General features: G+C 45.1%; 1 protein-coding gene and 1 long non-coding RNA gene across 2 annotated transcripts in view; one reads left to right on the plus strand and one right to left on the minus strand.

Annotated features, from left to right (window-relative positions):
• LOC139596732 (uncharacterized) overlaps positions 1-15,101 on the minus strand; it is a 28,100-nt gene extending 12,999 nt beyond the window's left edge. The window contains exons 1-2 of the long non-coding RNA XR_011681430.1: positions 14,721-15,101; positions 13,476-13,543 (exon numbers count right to left, since the gene is read on the minus strand). This is a non-coding gene — a long non-coding RNA (uncharacterized lncRNA). The remainder of the gene's footprint in view (positions 1-13,475; positions 13,544-14,720) is intronic.
• Positions 15,102-15,119: 18 nt separating this feature from the next.
• On the plus strand, positions 15,120-20,493 carry PARP16 (poly(ADP-ribose) polymerase family member 16). The gene is made up of 6 exons (XM_071441198.1): positions 15,120-15,408; positions 16,301-16,438; positions 17,231-17,437; positions 18,499-18,670; positions 19,020-19,161; positions 19,783-20,493. The coding sequence occupies exons 1-6, from the start codon at positions 15,217-15,219 to the stop codon at positions 19,925-19,927; spliced, it is 996 nt and encodes a 331-aa protein (XP_071297299.1). The 5' UTR covers positions 15,120-15,216; the 3' UTR covers positions 19,928-20,493.
• Positions 20,494-21,285: the final 792 nt, after the last annotated feature.

Genomic DNA, 21,285 nt, shown 5'->3' on the forward strand with positions numbered 1-21,285 from the left:
ATAAATGAGCAAAAGCATTTTCCGAAGGAATTGGCGCATGGCACGAGCAAATTGCAGCAATTGTGTCTCTTCTTTCTAAGCACTGAATTGCCTCTATAATTCCCCATCATTTAGTTGCATAAATCTTGCACAAATAAACCAGCAATTTGCATATGCACAGAAAAGAAATTATAGAAACACAAGGAAAGATGTTATATTTTTCCTTCATGAGCTGGAAATAAATATGCATTGCTTACTGCCTAAGCTGTGTTTGGCCCAGCTCAGAAATAAAAATTTAGGAAACCCTTTAATTTCAATAATAAATACGTATCAGAGGATGAAAAAAATATAATTTGTGGCATATGGAAGCCACAAGTTTCTGGGTTGTTGCATCATGAAGTGCAACGGCAGAGCTGTGAGCATGCAGAGGATGCAGCATGATCACAGATCGGAGAATCCTAGAATGGTTTGGGTTGGGAGGCACCTAAAGATCAGCTGGTTCCAACCACCTGCCATGGGCAGGGACATCTCCCACCAGACCAGGATGCTCTAGACCACTGGTCACACCAATGTCTTCAAGACAATGTCCAAGGGATGCTCACCACAGCTAACAGGAAGAGCAATGCAGAGGGGTGAATGCAGCTGCCTCTGGTGCAGCTCAGTCAAGCACCTACTGAAATAAATGCAGAGGCTCCTGGGGAAGCAAATATCTCTTGAGGACGACACCTCCTTTATGCATCATCTTGATTTTCAGTCACAAAATGCTTATATTTGTTGTGATTTCTATCGAAGACGGTGAGGTTTCACTACTACAGAAACCCCAGGGTCAAGGCCAGAAGCAATTAAATTATATCTCTAAATTATTGAGCATAACACACCACCTGGCCTTAGACCCACTTGGACCAAGGCACCAGTGGGCAGCAGGGTTAGGAGCAGCTCTGTTTGTCACGCTGGTGGAGGCTGCCCAGGGGAGCAAAATAGCTGTTTCCGATTAACTCCCCGTGTGACTGATCTCATTCTGGAATAAGAGGGTGTTATTCCAAAACGCCATAATCCTCTTCCAAATGGCTTAATCACGTTTGGAATAATACGCTTTCCTTCCAAAACATTCATAGATGAAAAAAAATCAGGGGTGAAAAAAATCAATCAGAAACAGCCCTTTGTAATAACACCTTGTGCAGAAGAGTTCTCAGTGGGGACATGCGATACCGTGCTGGTTTACAAAGATTTAATAAATCACCATTTGCAGTAATTCCTGCAGGCTGGGAGAGCAGCATGACTGAGAGGCACACAGCATCTCCTCTTCCTCACTCCAAAGCTACAGAACTCCAAAATGGCACCACTACGCACTGGTGCCTCAGGCACTCACCCATGTGTCTCGGGCTCCCTATGGACCATTTATGGCTGGAGCACTGCTGCAAGCCCAGTGCTCGGGGATGGTCAGTCAGGCCTAGTTGGAAAGTAAAAGTAGGTAGGAACAACCAGACTGTGTCCCAGGAGAAGGTGCCACCAACATCCACTGGCTTTCTGTCTCTCTCCCCTCTGCATCTCCCACACCACTGGGGTAGGAGGACCCTTGTGTCAAGAAGGAGAAAGAAGCAGTGACTTGGATGAAAGCATGAGCTCTCACATCTTTCATCCATTAACTAAACATTCCTCCTGCACAGCATATGTGCCAATTCATCATAGGTGATCAATACCTTCCTTGAGGCCCCAGGATGATGAACGTCTCTGCTGATATTCAAATGACCTTGAGAGAACAGGGGCAGCTCCCTCAGGCACAGGTCAAAGAGCCAAGACTGAAGCATCATATAAGATGATACATGGTCCCAAAATCTCTCTCAAAGGCACAGAGAAATGTTTTTGGCTAAAAAGCTTCTCCAGAACCCCAAAGGAAAATTTTAAGTCATGCAGATGCTGGAAGATGATGCTGGACCAAGCAGACCAGGATTTTGTGTGCCAGGCCAGAGCAGAAGGCTGCAACAGCTGCCTGCAAAAGGGCAATGTGGTTCCTATCCAGTGCTCTTGCTCTGGCCTTAGGGTCTATTCACAGCATCTCTGTGTAGAATTAAGATGGAGTCACAAGCTGGGACCTCCATTCTTCACAGAGACCAAGAGCTGATGTACTCCTGTGTGGCTCCTTTCTCAGGTGCAGTCCTTTGCTCAATCCCTAAGGCCATTACCTGTGTCAGGGTAAAGACCAACTCTCTCCCTCTCCAAATCACTGTTCACCTCACCAACCCAGCAGATCCCAGGAGCTGAGATCCTCCTGTGTGAAGAACTACTGTCTTCAGCTACAGCTTTCCCCTCTGCACATATCCAGCCATGCCAGCAGGAAAATAAACCCCAGTCCTGCTCCATGTGCACTGCAGACCAGGGCTGCCCATGGACTACATACAACATGTAGGGTTTATTTTTCTCAGCAGAGGAGAAGAAAGATAACCATAGATAACTAAAGCAGCTGCTCACCTTCACAAACCTGAAAAGCAATCCTTTAAGACAGCTGTATGTCATGCAGAGCTCCATGTTTTGCCCCCAAAATAACTGAAAGAAATGCTGAGAACTGGCAAAGCTCCTACAGTAGTTGTTTGCGTGATTTAGGTTAAAAATAATTGCTGTCCAGGCTTATCTGCCTGACATAAGTAATTAGATCACAGAGTACTTATAAGCTGCCATTTCCTATGAGCATATTTTAACATGGCCTTTATCGTTTGACCTTTATATCTGCAGAGGCTTCATCCGCTCCCTGCTGCTGTGATGGATTTATTTTTGAAGATTGGGCTCAGGCTTGCCAGTCCTCAGGCAAGGATATGGCACAGGAGACAGATTACAGCCCCAGCAGCTTCTGCAGGGAGGAGGAGAGAGCCTCTCTTTATGTGGAGATGTGCCAGACCTACACCCTGCTGCAGCTTCACCAGAATTAATCTCCACAGTTAAATTTATTGTTTGCACCAAGAGAAAGGGAACAAGAGAAAGAGCATTAGAAAGGGTTGGGCAGTGTAGAACTGGGGGAACATGGAAACACACCACTGAAAGGGAATGGTTCTTATCATATGAGATATATTCATATATCTCATATATTAATGCCTTCTAAAAAACAAAAATTCATACATTTTCCCCCCAGAAATGGAGAAGCATGGTGTTCCCCTCTTGTACATCCCAAAAGCAGGAGTGGGCTTCCTGGCTCATGGGTGAAGCAGCTCCCTGACTCTCAAAGCTCAGAGAAGGCCAAAAGCAAAATGCTAAGAAGAACAGAACCCAAGAGAATAGATCACTGTCATTAGTTTCAGTCACAAAGACAGCTACAGGGAGACATTGATCCTATGCACAACAAAACCTACAGATATAGAGTAGGACTTGAGTCCTCCACAGCTGAACAGCTCTGAATAAATTTTAAAAAACCAAACAAATCTAACACAACATCAACTACTTTCTTTCCATTTTTATAAAGTCCAGACTTGGGTAGGTTCTCTCTTCCCATCAGCATCCCTTGAGAAGCAACTTGACTTTGCTGGAGATGTCGGACTTGTAAAATAAGAGATTTCATTTTTACACCTCACCCAATTTTTAAATGAAATATAATTTCCTTTTAAAAGACAATTGCAAACTTCCCTCACAACTGGTGGATATGGTTTTCTTTTATTGTCCAAACTTCCTTAATGACATAAAGACCCTAAATTTGAGGGGATTCAATGTTTGCAGAGCCTTTTAATATCTTAATGGATAGCAATCTCGTTCCTGTCTTCATGCAGATAACGTGAGACACTGAGATCAGAGTTATTTTGGGAGAACACACAAAGAGGTTGCCTTCCTTAGGGGACCAGGCTGAAAACCCTGGAAGCTGCCAGTCAGGCACTCTTCCTGCTGAGTTTCAAATTATGAAGCAGAACAGTAACGCTGAGTCTCGCCTCCATCTGGCAATGGTGGGACCTCTCCTATCCACATTGTCTAGCACTCCACACCTTTGGAGTAGGTGGAAAAGCCAACAGGACAGTTCATCCCTTGCCACTTGGTAGGACAATGACGTGGATTGAAAAGATGCTGTACCACCCATTCAACCAGTGCTCCCTTCCCACCACATCTCGAGCAAGCCCCCAGTCCATTTGCTGTGGTTTTCTGCTGATGGCGTGAGGTAGATTTGAGCAGCTGAGAAGGACCATCAGTCCCATATAAAAGCCAGAGCTGTTTTAGACCTGCTTTCAGACGTGGTACAGATGGGAACAGCTGCTGCAAACCAGAGCTGTTTCCCATCAGGTAGGCAAAGCCAAAGGTCTCTTCCATGTTCCACAGAAGTTTGTCTCATCTGTGAGTTTGTCTGTTTTAAGGGAAGGCAGAATATCTCTTAATAGGATTTCAGGACTGGTTTATCTATCAAGGACAAAATCCCCCAATGAGACGACATCACTGAGAGATTATCCTGTGTTCTCTGAAGGAGAGAGCACAAGATTATCCTGAAATGAGGCTTATTTCTGTTGAGGTAATGAGAGATAATTAGTAACCCCCTTTGCATAGCTGGGTGACCCAGAGAGCACTCCTAAAGTAGAAAAGCAGCAGCATTTCCAAAGGGAAGAAATCCAAGGTCTGACGTGGACTCAATCTGAAAGAAAAACTTCTGGAAAGGATCAGGGCAAGGCCATGAATTTATGAAGTAGTTGTTCGGCTGACTCTAATTTTTAAAGCATTATTATCCTTTTAGCAGGGCTGTCGGGTAGATGGAAGCCAGAGCCAGTGTGATGAAGAGCAGCTGAATAGCGATTTGCAGCAATTCCTCCTGCCTTCCACACTTTTTTTCTGCAGAGCAGCAAGCCAAATTGCTTGTAACCAGCTTACTCCAGCCTGAAATGCTGCAAAAAGGGAAATTTCTGGGCTGGTGGTGTAAGGAATGAAGAGGGAGAATGAAAAACACCAATGGCAGGTCCTGAGATCGACTGGCATTCCAAAGCCCCAAGCCAGACAGGTGTCGGAAACATTTACTTTGAGATCTTGGAGATTCTTTCTAGACTGACCCAAGCAGGGCAAACCAAAGAGCCATTTCTGCAGATTTAAAAGCATTTTCTGTGCCCTTGCAGCAAATCCTCATCTTGCTCACAGCTGTATCATCTGCATTTCTCCAACAAAAGCATCCCTGTTGGATGCAGCACCCCTCCAACCTTCCAGGTGCTCAAAAGCCACCTTTTAAGTAATGCAATCAAAACAATCCAGCTAAAAGCCTTTCTTCTGGCCTAGACTGACATGAACTGTTCCTAATAAAGCTAAAGGTCTGTGGGACAACTAATGGGTGCTTATTAGTACAGGCAATGGACTATTCAATCACCCATATAGAGAAACTAATGGGGATTGATGGCCAAAATACAGGACAAGGATTTACCTCTATATAAACAGCTGATAGGCTGATGATCTGATTAATCTATCAAAAGTTCATACCTGGCGAATAAAGAGATAACAAAATATGTGAAAAATAGCATCGTTGGGTCCCTGGGGAGGTTTAATATTATTGCTGGTATTAGGTGGGTTTCCAGAGATGTTCACCTTTTCAAACAGCATGGGTTTGGGAGCAAGTTAGAAGATGGTGTAACCCAGACAATGCAAGAAGGCAGCTGGAAAAACCTCTGGATGAACCTTTGCACTCAGTAAGAGTAGGCTTAGATTAGATATTAGAAAGAAATTTTACCCTGTGAGGGTGGGAAGGCACCAGCCCAGAGAAGTTGTGGATGCCTCATCCCTGGAAGTGTTTAAGGCCAAGCTGGAGGGAGCTCTGAGCAATCTGTTCTAGAGGAAAGTCTCCCTGCCCATGGCAAGGGGGTTGGAATTAGGTGACCATTAAAGTCCCTTCCAGCACAAACCATTCTATGATTCTATGGTCCTCTTTTTTTTAAACCACCTTGGATACAATCCTACCTTTTCCTGATTCATCTCCTCCCTTCAGCAAACACTTCCCAAGATTTTTCTAAAACCCAAGATTTTTATACCTTTGCCCTAGAGCTGGTGGAGGAATGGTGTGATTTGCTGGGCTGAGGGAAGGGCATGGTCACTTCTGGGGCTTCTAAGTCACTCTTTCCTGTAGCAAAGCATTCCCTGATTTCCATCCTCCCATTTCCTTCCCTTTGAAAGGCCTCTGACCGGATCACAGATGGCAATTCCTATGTGACAGATCCTAATGTCATTATTGATGACAAACCAGATGTCCAAGGAGACATAATGCTCCTTTTAATCCAAAATTCATCAAGAGCCTCACCTTTGTAGTTTAGGGTGAGTGCAAAGGTATCTTCACTGGAAGGGGTTGGGGCCACACATTTTTTTTCCTCTTGCCTCAGTTTTCCTTTGCACAGCATGGCTGGAAGTGACTAAACCAGACACCAAAGGCATCCTGTTGTCAATAACAGCATCATTAAAATGCTACAAAAATCTTTCTTGAACTTCACAGGGGCCTGGGAAGGGACATACTGTATGTGACTAAGTGTGTTATGAACCTCAAGCCATTACAACGTGCTGCTCCTGCTCCTTGCTGCATTTAGGTACAATAATTCTTAGTCAGAAAGAAAAGAATTCCTAGTTTGGGTTATGGAGCAATTCTAACACCTAATGTATCTGTTTGTCTCCTCCCTGACAGCTAAATATGATATATTTTTCCATAGATGAGGTGTTGTATAGCTGTCCTGCTATAAACCACTGGATTAAAGGGAATGACATGGGACCAGCATAAGCAGGATATGCAGAGTGGACCACAGGTAGTTAGCAGCAGGTAAAACACCACAGGTGACTTGTTCCCACTTACATTTTAAAACAAGAGCTCTGGTGCTCATTATCTCTCTTGGAGACAGGGGAAAAAATCTCAACAGCCTTTGTGGGAGTGAAGACAAAGCTTTGCTCAGTAGGAGATGTTCTATACAGCATAATGTATGCCGGGAGCAATCCCGGTGTTTTATGGGCCCGCTTAGTGTGAAGTGCAAAACAGGCTTGGGGCTGAGGCTGCATTATTCATGGGGGACCTTAAACATTTCAGTGTGAGGCTGAGGTAATGAACAATGTAACAATAGTGTATAGTCCCGTTTCTTCCCCTAAAATCATTGTTTGTGTTTAAGAAGGCAAGCGGGGAATCTTTCCCTTTCAGTGTAATGCCATGCACTGACACATCCTAGGGGAAAGCAAGGTAGCAGTGAGGCAAACCCCACAGTCCCTCCAAGGGAGGGGGAATTGTCGTGTTGTCTCCTAGCTCCCAAGGAAATATCAGTTCTGTCTTTAGAAAAGGAACAGCTCAATGCTGGACATATGTTTTTGGAGACGATTCACCAGTTCTGTGCATGAAGGGACACATCAGCAGGTGGGTGTGCAGACAAAGAAAGTTTCTGGCAGTTTTTTTTCCTTCGAAGCAGCAGAATTATTTCCATGCCATTCTCCTGTGCATGACTTGCTTGATCAGAAGCAATGGCTGTTTTGCAGCAGGGCAGTGGAAATAGCCCGAAATTGCAATGTCTGGGGTTATGTGGTCAGAGCAGTGGAGGGCAGCGGCAGGTGAGGAGGCAGAGCTGCCTCTGTGCAGATCCACTGCTGCCATCAGCCGGCAACTGGAATCCAGCACAGGGCCTCTCCCTGGGACAAGAGCTACGGCAGACACAGCACACATCTCTTATACCAAGCCCCTCCTTGGCTCTTTTCACTGAGAAGAGGCATCCTTAGGCTCAAAAAAGAGCAATGCAGTAGATGGGATGCTCAGACACAGGGGAAAGCTGGACTTCTCCAGGCAAAATTTGCCTTTAAATGCTGCTTTATCCTCTCCAAAGCCACAGAGGTGAGAGTCACAGAAGCTTAAGGGCAAGCCTCACTGTGATCCAGGCTGGGTATTTTGGAACTCTGCAGAAGTCAGATCACTCTGGCAGCTCCTTATTCCTTCAACAACAGGACAATTCCTTCACACAAATTCACCAGTGCTGAATTTGGACCAGAGCTTCAGGGTCCAGTCCCCTTGCAGACAGCCTGGGTCTTGCTAGTTATCCCTACAAATCTAGTCTTGTGTTGAGACTCTTGAGCAGAGTGAGGTTTGGCCAAACTTCAATAACCAGTTATTTCAGATAACATGATTCTGGCCAGAGCTACATGAGATTCCAGACCTTTCTCACTTCTGTTTCCCTTCCTGCAAAGATAAATCTTGGCAGCTGTCTCTCGCACGAGATAAAACAGAACCAGCTCCCCACATCTGACACAGCTGAAGTGCAATAAAATCCCTGTTTCTGCTCTTTTTGGAACCATCAGAAAGAAATTCAAGTGGCTTCCCCGACAGTGAGAAATCCTGGTATTTCAGTTTTGATGTTTAAGCTCATCCATATTCCTTCTCAGCTTAGATGAAGGTTCATAGCCAGAAATTCACATTCCATAGCCACAAAACTTTAGGCTAGTCCACTTTATCAGTTTATTTGTGACCTGTTACATGTGCTGTGCTATCTACGTGGAGTAATTTGCATCCTGTTCCTTCCAAAACAAAGCTGCACAACTCTTCCTTTGAAATCAGCCCTCCAAAGGTGGGGATACATAGGGCTCAAATATTTCTCAGGTAACAGCTCTTTATTTGCAAGGAGATGCTGCTGCCTCCAGGACAACTGCTGCACATGGACAGGTCTCTTACTACAAGGCTGATATGACCACTTTGCAGACTTCCCTTTTGTTTAGATTACCTGATAATTACCAGGCACAGCTGTTGGGTTTTTTGGGTTTTTTAGGAGATAGATAACACAGAGATTGGTTGAAGACTGGGCACAACCTGCACACAACCCATGCCAGAGCACTCAGCTTTCTCCAGCAAGAACATTCCTGAGAGCCAAATCCTGATGGAGCCCTTGCACACCCCTGGGTATTCCCGTATCATTTATCTCCTTAGCAAAACTGCAAAACTCTCATTTGGGCCGTGGGGAAGAGGTCCCCCCTTTGCTGCAGGGGTGTCCCTGCAGACCCACACACCCCCTGTGCCATGACAAAGGTGCAGCACAGACATCGGGGGTGCTGCCACCCCAGCTCCCGCCAGAACTGACCCAGAGCTTCACTCCTGACCTGGACTGGATTGGAGTCCATGACCTAGAGGTGAACTGCTCTATATCCCATATCCAGTCTCCCACTGAGTTTATTTTCTGGTGTGGCAGATCAAAGACTGCTGTAAGGAGAAAAATCTATCAAAGGCTCAGCACCCTAACATAGATCCAGCTCGCTTTTATGTTTACTTTCAACAAGCATACTCCTTCCTATTGTTCAGCAATCGCTTTAAAATGGACAATTATCAGATTTCCCTATTAATGGGAAAAGTCAGGCAATCATAAATCTTAGAACATGCTACTATTCATAACATTATGGAAAAACCAATCTGTGGAGAAAAGCTATTACCGAGTGACCATGTCTTGGCTCAGCAGCTGGTTTTAATTTCAGCAGAGGATCCCCTCTGCTTCCCAGCATCCAGCAGCACTGCTCTTCCCACTGCTTCCCTGTAAGCCCTTCAAAACTAGTGTTGGCCTCACACTACAGCAATTCAGTGCTGCAATCAGCAAGGAGAACTTCTGCATCATAGACAACTGCCAGGCCCTCACTGCATTCACCTTGTCGTTCATCCCATCCAAGAATGGTTTGGGTTGGAAGGGACCTTAAACATCATCCTGTTCCACCCCACTGCCATGGACTGGAACACCTTCTAATAGACCAGGTTGTATCCAATGTGTTTGGAAGAAGTGAAAAGTTATTTTACTCCCCCTATACAATGACCTACACAAGGCTGAACCTGGTGACACACTGCCTTTCATGTCCTGGTACCTCTCATATGGCACAGAGAGCAAAAGAATGGACCAAAAGATACATGTTGGTCTTCTGGATAAAGCAGCAGAGTGTCATTCAGGAATTCCCAGGTGGCATTCTGGCCCTCTCCATCAAAAAGGGTTGGAATCTAAAGCAGCCATGAGGACAAATCTGTGTTTTGCCACAGTTTACAAATGGCTTTGGATAAATTGCATAACCACCCTCAGTTCTCATTCCCTGTGCTAACTGGGATACTCATGCCCAGTTTACTGGGGTGTCTCATGAATTATCTGGTATTTGGGAAGCTCTTAAATCCATGTAACTCACATGTAACAATGAAATGTGATCCTGCTTTTAGATCAGAACAACAATAATTTGGAACTGAGCACATTTTGTTTTGATTTTCCTCAGACTGTCTGTATTCACTGAGACAAGTGACAAAGAAATATGATTCACCATATTCATGACTACTTCCAAAATGGTTTACTTTAATCTGAGCAATTGGAAAAACGTTAAAGGAAAATCTGCTTTACCCAGCTGACTTAAAAAGGTTGTTTCATTCCACATTTCTGTTTTCAATAAACATCCCAGGATAAGAACATCCCCTGCAGCAGATCTATGCAAAGGACAAAAAGGCGTTAAATCCAAAGTGGGGGCGGGTGGAAGAGATAAATAGTTTACTCCTATTATCTTTACCATATGTTCTATCCCAACTGGATACACATAAACAGCATGCAATCTTCAAGCTCAGCTTTAGACTCTTTGAAGTGACCTGACCATACTACTGATTTATTTCAAACTAACCTTTCTCTTTGAACCTTAGGTCAAGGTTAATTCCATAATAAAACATACCTTATACAGCTGGCTGTTCCAGTGGTGCTAGCAAGGAACTAGGCCCTCAGTCATAAGCATTTGTTTCACTGAGTGTGGTATTGTATTTCTATTTTCCCTTCCCTGTATTAATTTCCTTCACAGACCCTAGTTAAGGGGAAAAAAAAACCCTCTTTTCCGGTCCATGAGATCAATTTTAAACACACTGGAATTAAATGAAGACATTTAAGCCACATTTCTTTGCTGAAATGCATCTGCCAACACTAGAAACTATTTTTATTACAGTCTATGTTTAATAATCAGATCTTCAATTTCATAAGAAGCCACACAGCCACGTTATTCAAACTCCTGCACTGGCAACGACCCTTTCAGTATCTTTTACAAAACCATCTCTGCACTGAATCACAGCAAATCACCAAGGACAGCTTTTCTATCTAGGAAAATAAAGTGGGAAAAGAGAAATATGCTTGAAGGACTCTTCTCAAAAAAAAGTCAAGAGAGCTCCTTGCCAGTGCCCCAGCCAGTCTTGCCTGCCAGTAGGTATCAAAGCACACCAAGCAGGGGTGCAAAGGTGTGGGAGAAAGCTTGGAATGTGGGATGCAGTCACTAAGAAATGCTGAAGAGGTGCACAACACATTGCTCAAGCATTGCTCATCAGGTTGTTTTCCAGAGGACTGGAAAGATGCTTTTCAATTTCAATCTCCAGCCCATGGCACACACTCACAGCAGTTAATTAAAAAGCAGCAACACCAAAGCTAAACCAGCAGCTGTTCCACATTTCTCCTGACTCCAGAGCCGTGCCAACATGGTGCCTCTTGGAGCTGTTGGGAGAGGGATGTGTAGAAACCTTTGTTTGGGTTTGGGGTTTCTGCAAGGCACAGTCTATAAAATCTTATCTGCTGTAGCTAACTCTGAGGGGAATTGTGCTTCCCCTCCAAAGGAACGATGATGTTATCCAAGCTTATCCTCCCACATTTTGCAGGCCTGAGTCTACAGTGGCTGATGTTTAGGATCACCAGCACACCAGCACACTTCCCCTAAAACAGCCCCAAAAGCTTTCAGCACTTCACTCTGGCTTAGGAACAGCTCTGTAAAACAGGGTTTAGCCCCGTGTCAAACGAGTTTGAGCAGGCAGCACTCTCAGGCAGCATCGATACCGCAAACTTGTTATCTCATCAGTATCTGTCATTGGGAACGCAGCTGAGCCTGCCGTAATGGGAGCACCATCCATTTGGAATCCCAAAGGTAGGCATCAGTTTTGGATCAATGCTCTCACAATCTCCATTAACTATTAAAGTGCCAGGGATGTTTTAGATCTATTTTGGGTTCATTTTTTTAAACCATAACAAGGCCACAGAAGGTGCTTCACTGCATTTTGACTCTCTTAGAGTAATATAAAAAGTGGCGGCACAGGAAGCCCAGCATCCCCAGAACTGATGTGGTTCCAAGGAAAACCTTTCCCCTCCAGCTCTCCATTCCCATTTCCCCACACTGTCTTTCTTTTCCAGCTTCTCCTCAGGGACTATTGCCTATTCCCACTCCTTAATCACATGCCAGGACGCCCCACTTTCAACAGCAGGGCCCCAGCTGGCAGTGCCCTGCATGTCCTGCTCTTGACCCTATGCTCTGTCCCAAAACCACAGCCCTGGGCATGCTGTGAGATAAAAGATACAGCATGCAGAAATTCCCAAACCAGAGACACACCTTTTGCTATATGGTGTGTCATTACCTGTCCCACAGATATCAAAAGCAACAGTCTCCCTCTTTCCTCTAACACAGTAATTGGTATCTTAAATGAGGGCACAGGAATTATTAATATCAGTTCAAAAGCTCAAAATAACAACGTAAATTTCCACCCAAAGGCATTGAAAGAGACATCACTACCATTTTCTAAACTTCTTCAAGAGGCACCAAAAAATATTACATCTAATGATTTATTAGTGAATGAAATCAGCCAATTAGACAGCCAAGGACTGATTTTGAAAAAAAAGGATCACACAGAACAATTTAATATCATGGGAGATAATAAACATGTCCTGAGCTGGATCACTGAATGACGTTGCTAACAGCCTGTCAGAGATATCAGATATTTACAGCAGAATAAGGCACCACATCAGATAAAGTAAAATACATCCTCTCAAGGATATAGAAATATGGAAAGGAATCACTCCAGCTGCATTTCAAGTCTGGGTAATTTCCATAACTCCAGAGAAAAGGCTTTGTGTGGTGCTAGCTCTCTTCTTAGGGCACCCATCCATGCTGCTGGCATGTGGGAGACCCTCTGGAGCAAGCAAGTTGAAAAATAGCACAGACCTCACAGACTGGACAATGTTGTAAAGATAAAAACATGTACAGGTATCTACTACATTGGGTAACGTAAACTAAAGGCACCTTTAAAATAATTTTGTCTACATGCTGCCACTAAATGTCAGACCCAAGCAAGTATTTGTACTGTCCTAGAAATTATGGCTTAATATTACAGACTTTTTGATGCAGCTTCTAAGGAAAGGTGCTTTTTTGGATAAACTAGTAAAAAGCAAGTAAACAAAGCTACAACTCAATTCAATTATATATATGACTGTGAAATACCTTACAAAGCAACAGTGCACAGGCTATGATCTATCTGGTTATATCCAAAATTTTGAAATCTCATCATTATTAAGTGGATTCAGAATTATTAAAAATTTCAAGTCATTCAAGTGGATGATTAAGAATGGGAATTCTGCACTTGGGAATCAAGTTTCCTTTATTTTTTTGCTTTTGACCAGCTTCACCTTAGACAGGATATAACACAGCTGGTGCTGCTATTAAAGAAGGCTGCCAATTGCAGCTCCAGCTATCTCTGGAAATCCAGCTACAAGATGAGAGCCCAGTAAAAGGTATTCACAACTGACCTTAGCATTTTTCTGAGCATCTGTGCATGCCTGTATCAGTTACTTCATGGATATGTGCAATATCCCTCCTGAATGAAGAAACCAAGAAAGGTGTTAGAAGACCTCAAATATTGCTATGCATTTCCAAAATTTTACTCAAGACACTAACAGCATGTGGGCTGAGGAGGCTTCCACCATGATGATGGGGATTTCTAAGACACTTTGGGACTGGAAAGAGGCTTCACAGCACTAACACCACACCAGCATTCCAGGGAGGAACACTGAGCCTCAATTTCAAGCAACATAGGGAATGCAACCTGATGAAGGGGTTCAATTAAAAAGTGAATTCCTCTCCCTTAATCCTGTAATGCCAGCCTGCAGAGATGACTCAAACAAACTTGGATTCTTCCTCGAGACTACAAATTTGGATGATAAAGGGAATTGTTGAGGAGTAATGACATCTACACATTTTTGACTTAAGTAAATCTGTTAAAATTAGAGCTACATAAAACCAATTTTGACAAAGTCTCCTTAGATAACCCTTCTAGTTAATCTGCTGTTTCACACGAACGTAATGCCCAAGATGGGAGTTTGCATCTGCCATGCCCCAGCAGTTGAGGGCAGGGCCCTGGGACCCCCGCAATGCAGTGCAGAGGATGGGGCACAAGCCACCTGACATGGCCACTGTGCAATTAACACCCCAGCACACTGTCAGTGCCCCCCCTCTGTCCCCTGCCATGGGGTCCTGATGTGCTTGCACTCTGGGTATAAAGAGCTGGGGTCCCCCTCCGTGTCCTCTTTGCCCCATGGGCCATGGACCAGACTTGGTCTGTATCTGAGGTAAAGGTGACATTTTTCCCCCGACCCATAACCCCTTCCAGTCTCTGAGAGGAAAATGCAATTTCTCCCTTTACCCCCTCCAGGTCACTACCTGAGAAGATGCTGCTGCTGTACCCTGTAGGCCTCTTGCAGTTTCCAACTGAAGAGAAAGCACCATTCTCCCGTACCCCTCTCCCAGTCTCTACCTGTGAGGGTGATGCCATTTTCCCGTGTACCCCTTTTCCCAACCTCTACCTGAGGGCAAGGTGCCATTCCTGCCTGTACCCCTCTCCTGGTCACCCCCTGAGGGGAGGGTGCCATGGCCCACTCTACCCATCTCTTGATCAACACCTGAGGGGACGGCGCCATTTTCCCACCGCACCTCTCTCAGTCTCATCCTGAGGGGAAAGCACCATTCCATCCCCATACTCTTCTCCAGCTCATTACCTGAGGCAAAGGTGCCATTCCCTTTCGTACACCTCTTCCGATCTCTGCCTGAAGGCGGGGAAGGCGCTATTCTCCACGAACCTTCTCCCGGCCTCTGCCTGAGGGGAAGACGCCACTGTCCCCTGAACCCCTCTCCGGGTCTCTGCCTGAGGGGAAGATGCCACTGCCCCCTGAACCCCGCTCCTGGTCTCTGCCTGAGGGGAAGATGCCACTGTCCTCTGTCATTATCTCCGGTCACTACCGGAGGGGAAGGCGCCATTCCCCCAGACCTCCGTCCCTTCTCCCCGTCCGCACGTAACGGGGCACAACCGCCCGCTGCCCCCGCTCCCTTTGGCGCACGGACCGACAGCTCCGGCGCGGCGCGGGGCGGGCGGAGGCGGCTGCGGGGCGGGGCTGCGGGGCCACGCCGCGGCCCCGGCGGCGGAAGGGGCGACGCCGGCGGGGCGGGCGCTGCCACCTTGTCGGAGCGGCCGGGGCTCGGCAGCCCCCGCCGGGCATGTCAGCGTCGAGCCCCGGCCCCGGCGAGGCGGCCCCAGGCGCCAGGGAGGCGGCGCGGCGGGACCCGCTGGCCGCCGATCTGCGGTGCAGCCTGTTCGCCGCCGCGCTGCAGAGCTACAAGCGCGACTCGGCGTTGAGGCCCTTCCCGGGCCGCTACGCCAGCGGCGACAGCAAGGACTTCGAGGGGCTGGTGAGTGCCGGGGGCCGGCCCGGGGCAGCTGCCCGAAGCGCCAGGGCACCTGCCCCGATGGGGAGCACGGGCTGCCCACAGAGGTGAGGGCAGCGGCGCCGCCGGGTCACGGATAAAGCAGGATGAAGGGTTTATCCAGTCAAGAAATCCAGGTTTAAAAGAGTATTTGGGATTCTGACCGATAAACCCACACTGGGAAACGCCCAGATCCGGTGTGGACGTCACGTGAAGTAACAAGCCATAGGTAACAGGTAGGGAGCCGACAGGACGAGAGGAAGCGGCATCAAGCTGCTCAAGATTGACGATTCTGGAACATTTCTACCCTGAAAGGGTGGTTAGGCATTAGCACAGACTGCCCAGGGAAGTGGTGGAATCCCCATCCCTGCAGGTGTTCAGAAAACACGTAGATGTGGCACTGGGGGTCATGGTTTAGTGGTGGGCTTGGCAAAGTTAGGCTAAGGGTTGGACTCAGTAATCTCAGACGTGTTGTCCAGCCTTAATGTTTCTAATATTCTGTGAAGTGTTATGAGAGCTCGCCAACGTTAAATTCAAAATCATACCGAAGGATTTGCATGTTACATGGCCTGAACACTCCCATGTCAGGTCCACTGCACATGCTGCCCTGTGATAGTTTTCTCTCAGGAGCGTGTCTGGTTTTTCCTGTACGAACCCTACAGATGCTGTTGGTAAATATCACTGTTTGTAACTTACCCTGCTATTTGCATTCAGAGCAATTGACAAACTTCCCCACAAACTGGAAACAAGTGTTTATATCTCAGAACAGAACCTGTTTTTCAGTTTGTTGGGGTGAAATATTGTTTTGTTTTCACTAGAGGTCCCTGTTTAATCGCAATGGCACTAAGGAGCTTGTGCTAAATGCCTCTATTGTTAGCTTGCAGATACCAAGGCTCTACCAAGCCTGAAAGAGCTTCTGGAATCTGTTCCAAATACAGATAAAAGGACCTGGGAGCTGTTTAGTTGGATTCTATCATCTAAAGTCTTCATGATACAAAGTACTAAGAAACAGGAGGTAAGTTTTGAATTCTGAAAACTGTAATTAGAATTTGGTTTTTGAGGCAAACTTGCACTTCAGAGAATATTTCCTCCTCCCAGAATTAAGTTGGTTATTGTGAGAGCTTGACAGCTGAACATAAATCCATTCTTTTCTGTATATAGAGAGGGATGTTTTAAAGTAAATTTTCAGGAAGACTGGTTGGAAGAAATAGTTACCAATGTCAGTAATTGATGATAGACAGTGATTGTAGTTGGTTACTGCAGTTAACATAACATGCACATGCATAGTTTAGTCTGAGAGAGTCAATTTGGGTGTCATGGAACTGGGTCCTGCTTGTCACTGAGAAAGACAATTCTTGTCTTCTGTCCCAAAAAGGGAAAGGTTCAGAGCCACTGAGGCACTTCTGTAACAGGGATCAAAATAGTTGTAGAGATTAGCAGCAAACTGAAAACAACTTCTGTTTTTGTTTTTTTCCTCTTGCAAGATCAGCTGATGAATATATTGTCTTAGTAGCCAAAGCAGAACTGTGATATTGTCCTTGCATCATAAATTAATTCATAATTACAATTCAGGCTTGGGGTTTTTTTTCTGGAGACAAGATTAAGGATTTAACTTCAATAGCAAGAAGCAAGAAACGGGCAGGATTTTTACTGTGCATTTACTCCTTCTGAATTGTGACAGTGTTGAATTCTAACTCAGAAAAGCATAATCAGAATTCATTAAACAGTATGAAGGGACGGGAAGCAGGGCTTCCAGTGAGTAATCTAACCACATAAACCAACATTGATATTCCTTCCTGTTTTTAAGTACAAGAAGATCCAGGAACTCACAGGGATGTCTGGGGCTGCAGTTCCTGCTCCACACTATCTCTTTGAGATCATGTACTGTGATCAAATGAACACCAAATTTGCTGAGACAAAGGGAGAGCGGGACCTTATCTATGCCTTCCATGGGAGCCGCCTGGAGAACTTCCATTCCATCCTGCACCATGGCCTGCACTGCCACTTGAACAGGGTGAGGCTCCTGCCATTGACACCATCTTCCCTTGCTCACTTGCAGCTGGGGACAGTTTTAAAAATAGGCCCAGATTCCTTTTGGGGTATGAAATGTGCTGATGCTCTTGTACTGCTGTGTTCATTTCAGTGTAGGCCTTTGCAGATGGCTGTGTTGGATTTTCTAGTGCAGCCTGAGGGCAAAAACTGGAAGTGGCATGAAACCCTTTTCACCAGTGTGACAAATTATGAGTGTTCTTTGCTTCTTTATAAGGAAGTGTAATTCCTCTGAAAATCCTGTCCTGTCTGACAGACTGCAGCTGGGAAGTGCCTGTCTGCAGAGACAGAGGATAGTGGAGATTTTTTGCCTGGCCTTGTGTTTAGATCGGCAGAGTTTCAGGTGCTACTTGCCAGTGGAGCCTTCTTAAAATGGTCTGGTTTAGGGAGACATCCCACAGGATTTGCACCTCTTCTGATTTCAGTGGAAGAGAAGTTGAGATTCCTGGCTTTTTGTGTCAGCTCTGAGGCAGCTTTGACACAGCACCTGCTTGACATTCCAGTCAACCTGGACTGTGTTTTTTCCCCACATTCTCAATGAGTAATGGTTTACTGGGTACAATGGACTTACTGGAGTAATAATTTTAGCCAGTGTGGCAAATTGAAAAGTTCTTTTCTCTTTTCTAGTAAAGCATGGATTTAAATGAAGTAAAGCCTTGCCTTGTTTGGGGAGTTTGGATTACTTGAATGATGACAGTCTCAATAAATCGATGAAATGCCTTTTAACAGCGGTGCAGTCATGTTGATGTAAAATACTTTTGCTGGCAAACTAACTCCAAATCCGGGAAAGCATGAATCTGTCCACACTGAGTGCTCTGCCAAGCAGCTAATTTGAGGGATGGGAGAGGGCAGCGGCCCCACCCCAAGGAAGCTGTGCCAGTACAAAAACAGTGCATGGACCAGGCCCAACATGGGTCAGAAAGGCCTTTCGTAATTTACCTTCAGGAGCAGAACTGCCAGTCTGAAAAAAATGTTGTTTGAGGTTTGCAGCACATGATTTTAGGGTAGATTTCTGCTCTGTTTCAGACATCCCTGTTTGGTGAAGGCACCTATCTGACCAGTGACCTGAGCCTGGCTCTGCTGTACAGCCCTCATGGTCTCGGCTGGCAGCGAAGTGCACTGGGCTCTGTCCTCAGCTGTGTGGCTGTCTGTGAGATCATTGACCACCCAGATGTAAAGTGTCAGGTGAAAAAGAAAGGTGAGTCTAGCACAGTAATAACTGTGTAGTAGTTACATCTGTCCTTGATGTTGTTTTTCTTTCCCTGTTAATATCAGTGGCTCCTTGAGCACTGGATGGGAGACTTACCTCCTTGTCACCCTGGTCTGGGCCATAATGTCATCCATACCAAGGATGACTAGGAGTGGTATAGCCTCAAGCAAACTTCTCACTCTATTCTTGGATGCTGAGGGATTCAGGGGAATACCAAGACTAGATTTTTGGTTATCTCATTCCCATTCTTCTGGGGGGTGTGTATGGGGGTGTTGGTTGTTTACTTTTTTTTACAGTTACTTGAAGTTCTGCAATTTTTTTTCTTTTCCCAATTCAGATTCAGAAGAAATAGACAGAAAAAGAGCAAGAGTGAAAAACAGTGAAGGGGGAGACGTACCACAGAAATACTTTGTTGTCACAAACAACCAGCTTTTACGAGTTAAATACTTGCTAGTGTATTCACAGAAGCAGCAAAGGAGGTAAGAGTTCAGCTGTCTAGAGGGATGAGCTGCTACTACAGCCAGATAAACACATCTCATTGCTGAAAAACAATAGAAAACAACAAAGAAAGATATACTGCACTGCCAGAATTTGTTTGTAGCCTGTTTCCTATGGAAAAAAGTCTTACACCATCGTGTTGCCTCTGTCTCGCTCTTTGAAATTCCCAGGCTCTGCTACATTTGCTTTTTTTACCAGACCTGTAAGCACTTAGAGTCTTTGAGAGGTCTAATTATCTGTTTGTGGCAGAAAACCAAGAGTGGATGTCTGGTGAGTGCATCTCTTACAACTGCCTCAGTTTTAACTCTGCCCTTATCTATCCTAAGTGGCAGTGTTCACTCAGCTACTCAACACATGTCTACAGGCCAGGCAGCTACAGCTCCAGACCACAGGGAAAGGTGTGAACATGGGGAGAAAAGACAGGATTGTGCACAGAGACTTAAGGAAAAGTGATATGGTGAAAATCAGGGTTCCTTGGTTACAGAGATTGTGGAACAACTTTCTCTTTTTATAGGATTTGCTTAAAATAATGAAGCCTGAAATACTTTTTGCCAAGGTATTTGTGCATCTCTGACAGAATTCACGTCCTTTTCCCCTTTCAGGCCTTCTAATGAATCTTCCTGGTTCTACACCCACCGTTTTGCTGTAATGATGATGCTGTACCTGCTGTTGCTGATAGTGATAGGGGCCAGCAACTCACCCACCTTCATCTACTACTGGCACAGAATGTTTGACTCAGAGAGATGAACCAGCTGAGATGATGAACTGTTCATTTCACCACGTGCCTTAACAATAGCTGATCTGCAGTGCACTGCCTCTATTCCAGAGCTCTGGGAATAAAGGTGCCCAGTTCTGTCACCAACATATTAATCCTCATGGCATCTCTGCATTTATTCTTATTTCTGTGTTCCTGGGATTCATGAGGATGCCTAGTACAGCTGAAAAGGATCACTGTGGTGCAGCTTAGCATGAGCCAATCATTAAGGGTCCATGGAAAAAAGGTTATTTAAGATTAATGAAAACTAAGCATGGAAACACTCAGGTGTAACTTATTTTCTGTCAAGCTGAAGTATGTTTGCACAAGTTGGAAAGGAGGATTTTTCTGGATGTCGGGCAAAGCAACCTGTTTGGGAGTCTTATCAGTATGTTTGCAGAAACTGAATCTAGTGATGTTTGGCATGTATCAATGCAGATGGAATTACTTTTAAAATTCTAAAGCTAACTTTGGCCAGGAATTTTTATATTTGAGCATAATGATTGTAAGGAAAAAAATCAACAAGAAATAAAACAACCGCCAAATGGAAGGACTTAAACGGTTTCTAGTATGTTTTTTTCCCCTCTGTAGAACATTGTTGTGTTTTAATCCCAGCTGGCAGCTAAGCACAAATCCAAAACATAGTTACTGCACTGCTATGAGGAAAATTCATTGTATCCTGGACAAAACCAGCACAAACATCTACAAGGCTAGATCAGCCATGATCTATCTTATCCTAGCTTACTGTGCAGATTAGACAAACCCAGGGTTTTCAGCATCAGTACTGAATAAGGATTGTTCTTACCAAACTGGGGATTTGTTAGAGAATACACCATGTGCAAGTTAGTAATGCAACATGCACAGGGCAATGCTCTCTTCTCTCTCCTTCCGGTCAAGTCATTTGTGTTTGCTGTTTGCGTGTTTGCAAAGCAAGCTACAACTGCCTGAAACAGAAAAAGGAGCAAAGCACTGTCCTCTGATTAGTGACTGGGCATGGGGTAACCCCATAAAGACCCAGGGGTTCTAGGCAAAGAAAAGTCAGATAGGTGCCACAGTTCAGTCTCTCAGTGCAGCCTTTAGTAGATTTGATAAATGCAGATTTTCATTGCACAGTGAACCCTAACCACAAAAAAACCCCAACTCATCACATATTTCCAGCAAATGAGTCTGTGATTACTAGCTTACTCATTAAATATTTCAAAGAAAATCTCTTATTTTTCTGATGTTGTTCTGGTACCTAATTGCCAGAAATAATGTCCTGGTAATCAGGTTTTTTAATTCAAGGCTGAGAACAAGCTCATTTACAGCAACTCCTCTTCTTGGTGACTGGAGCTAGACACATTTATCCCAG

Source organism: Agelaius tricolor, unplaced genomic scaffold (genome assembly GCF_023055355.1).
Source record: "Agelaius tricolor isolate 1412-34295 unplaced genomic scaffold, bAgeTri1.0.p SCAF_16, whole genome shotgun sequence".
Lineage (NCBI taxonomy): Eukaryota > Metazoa > Chordata > Aves > Passeriformes > Icteridae > Agelaius > Agelaius tricolor.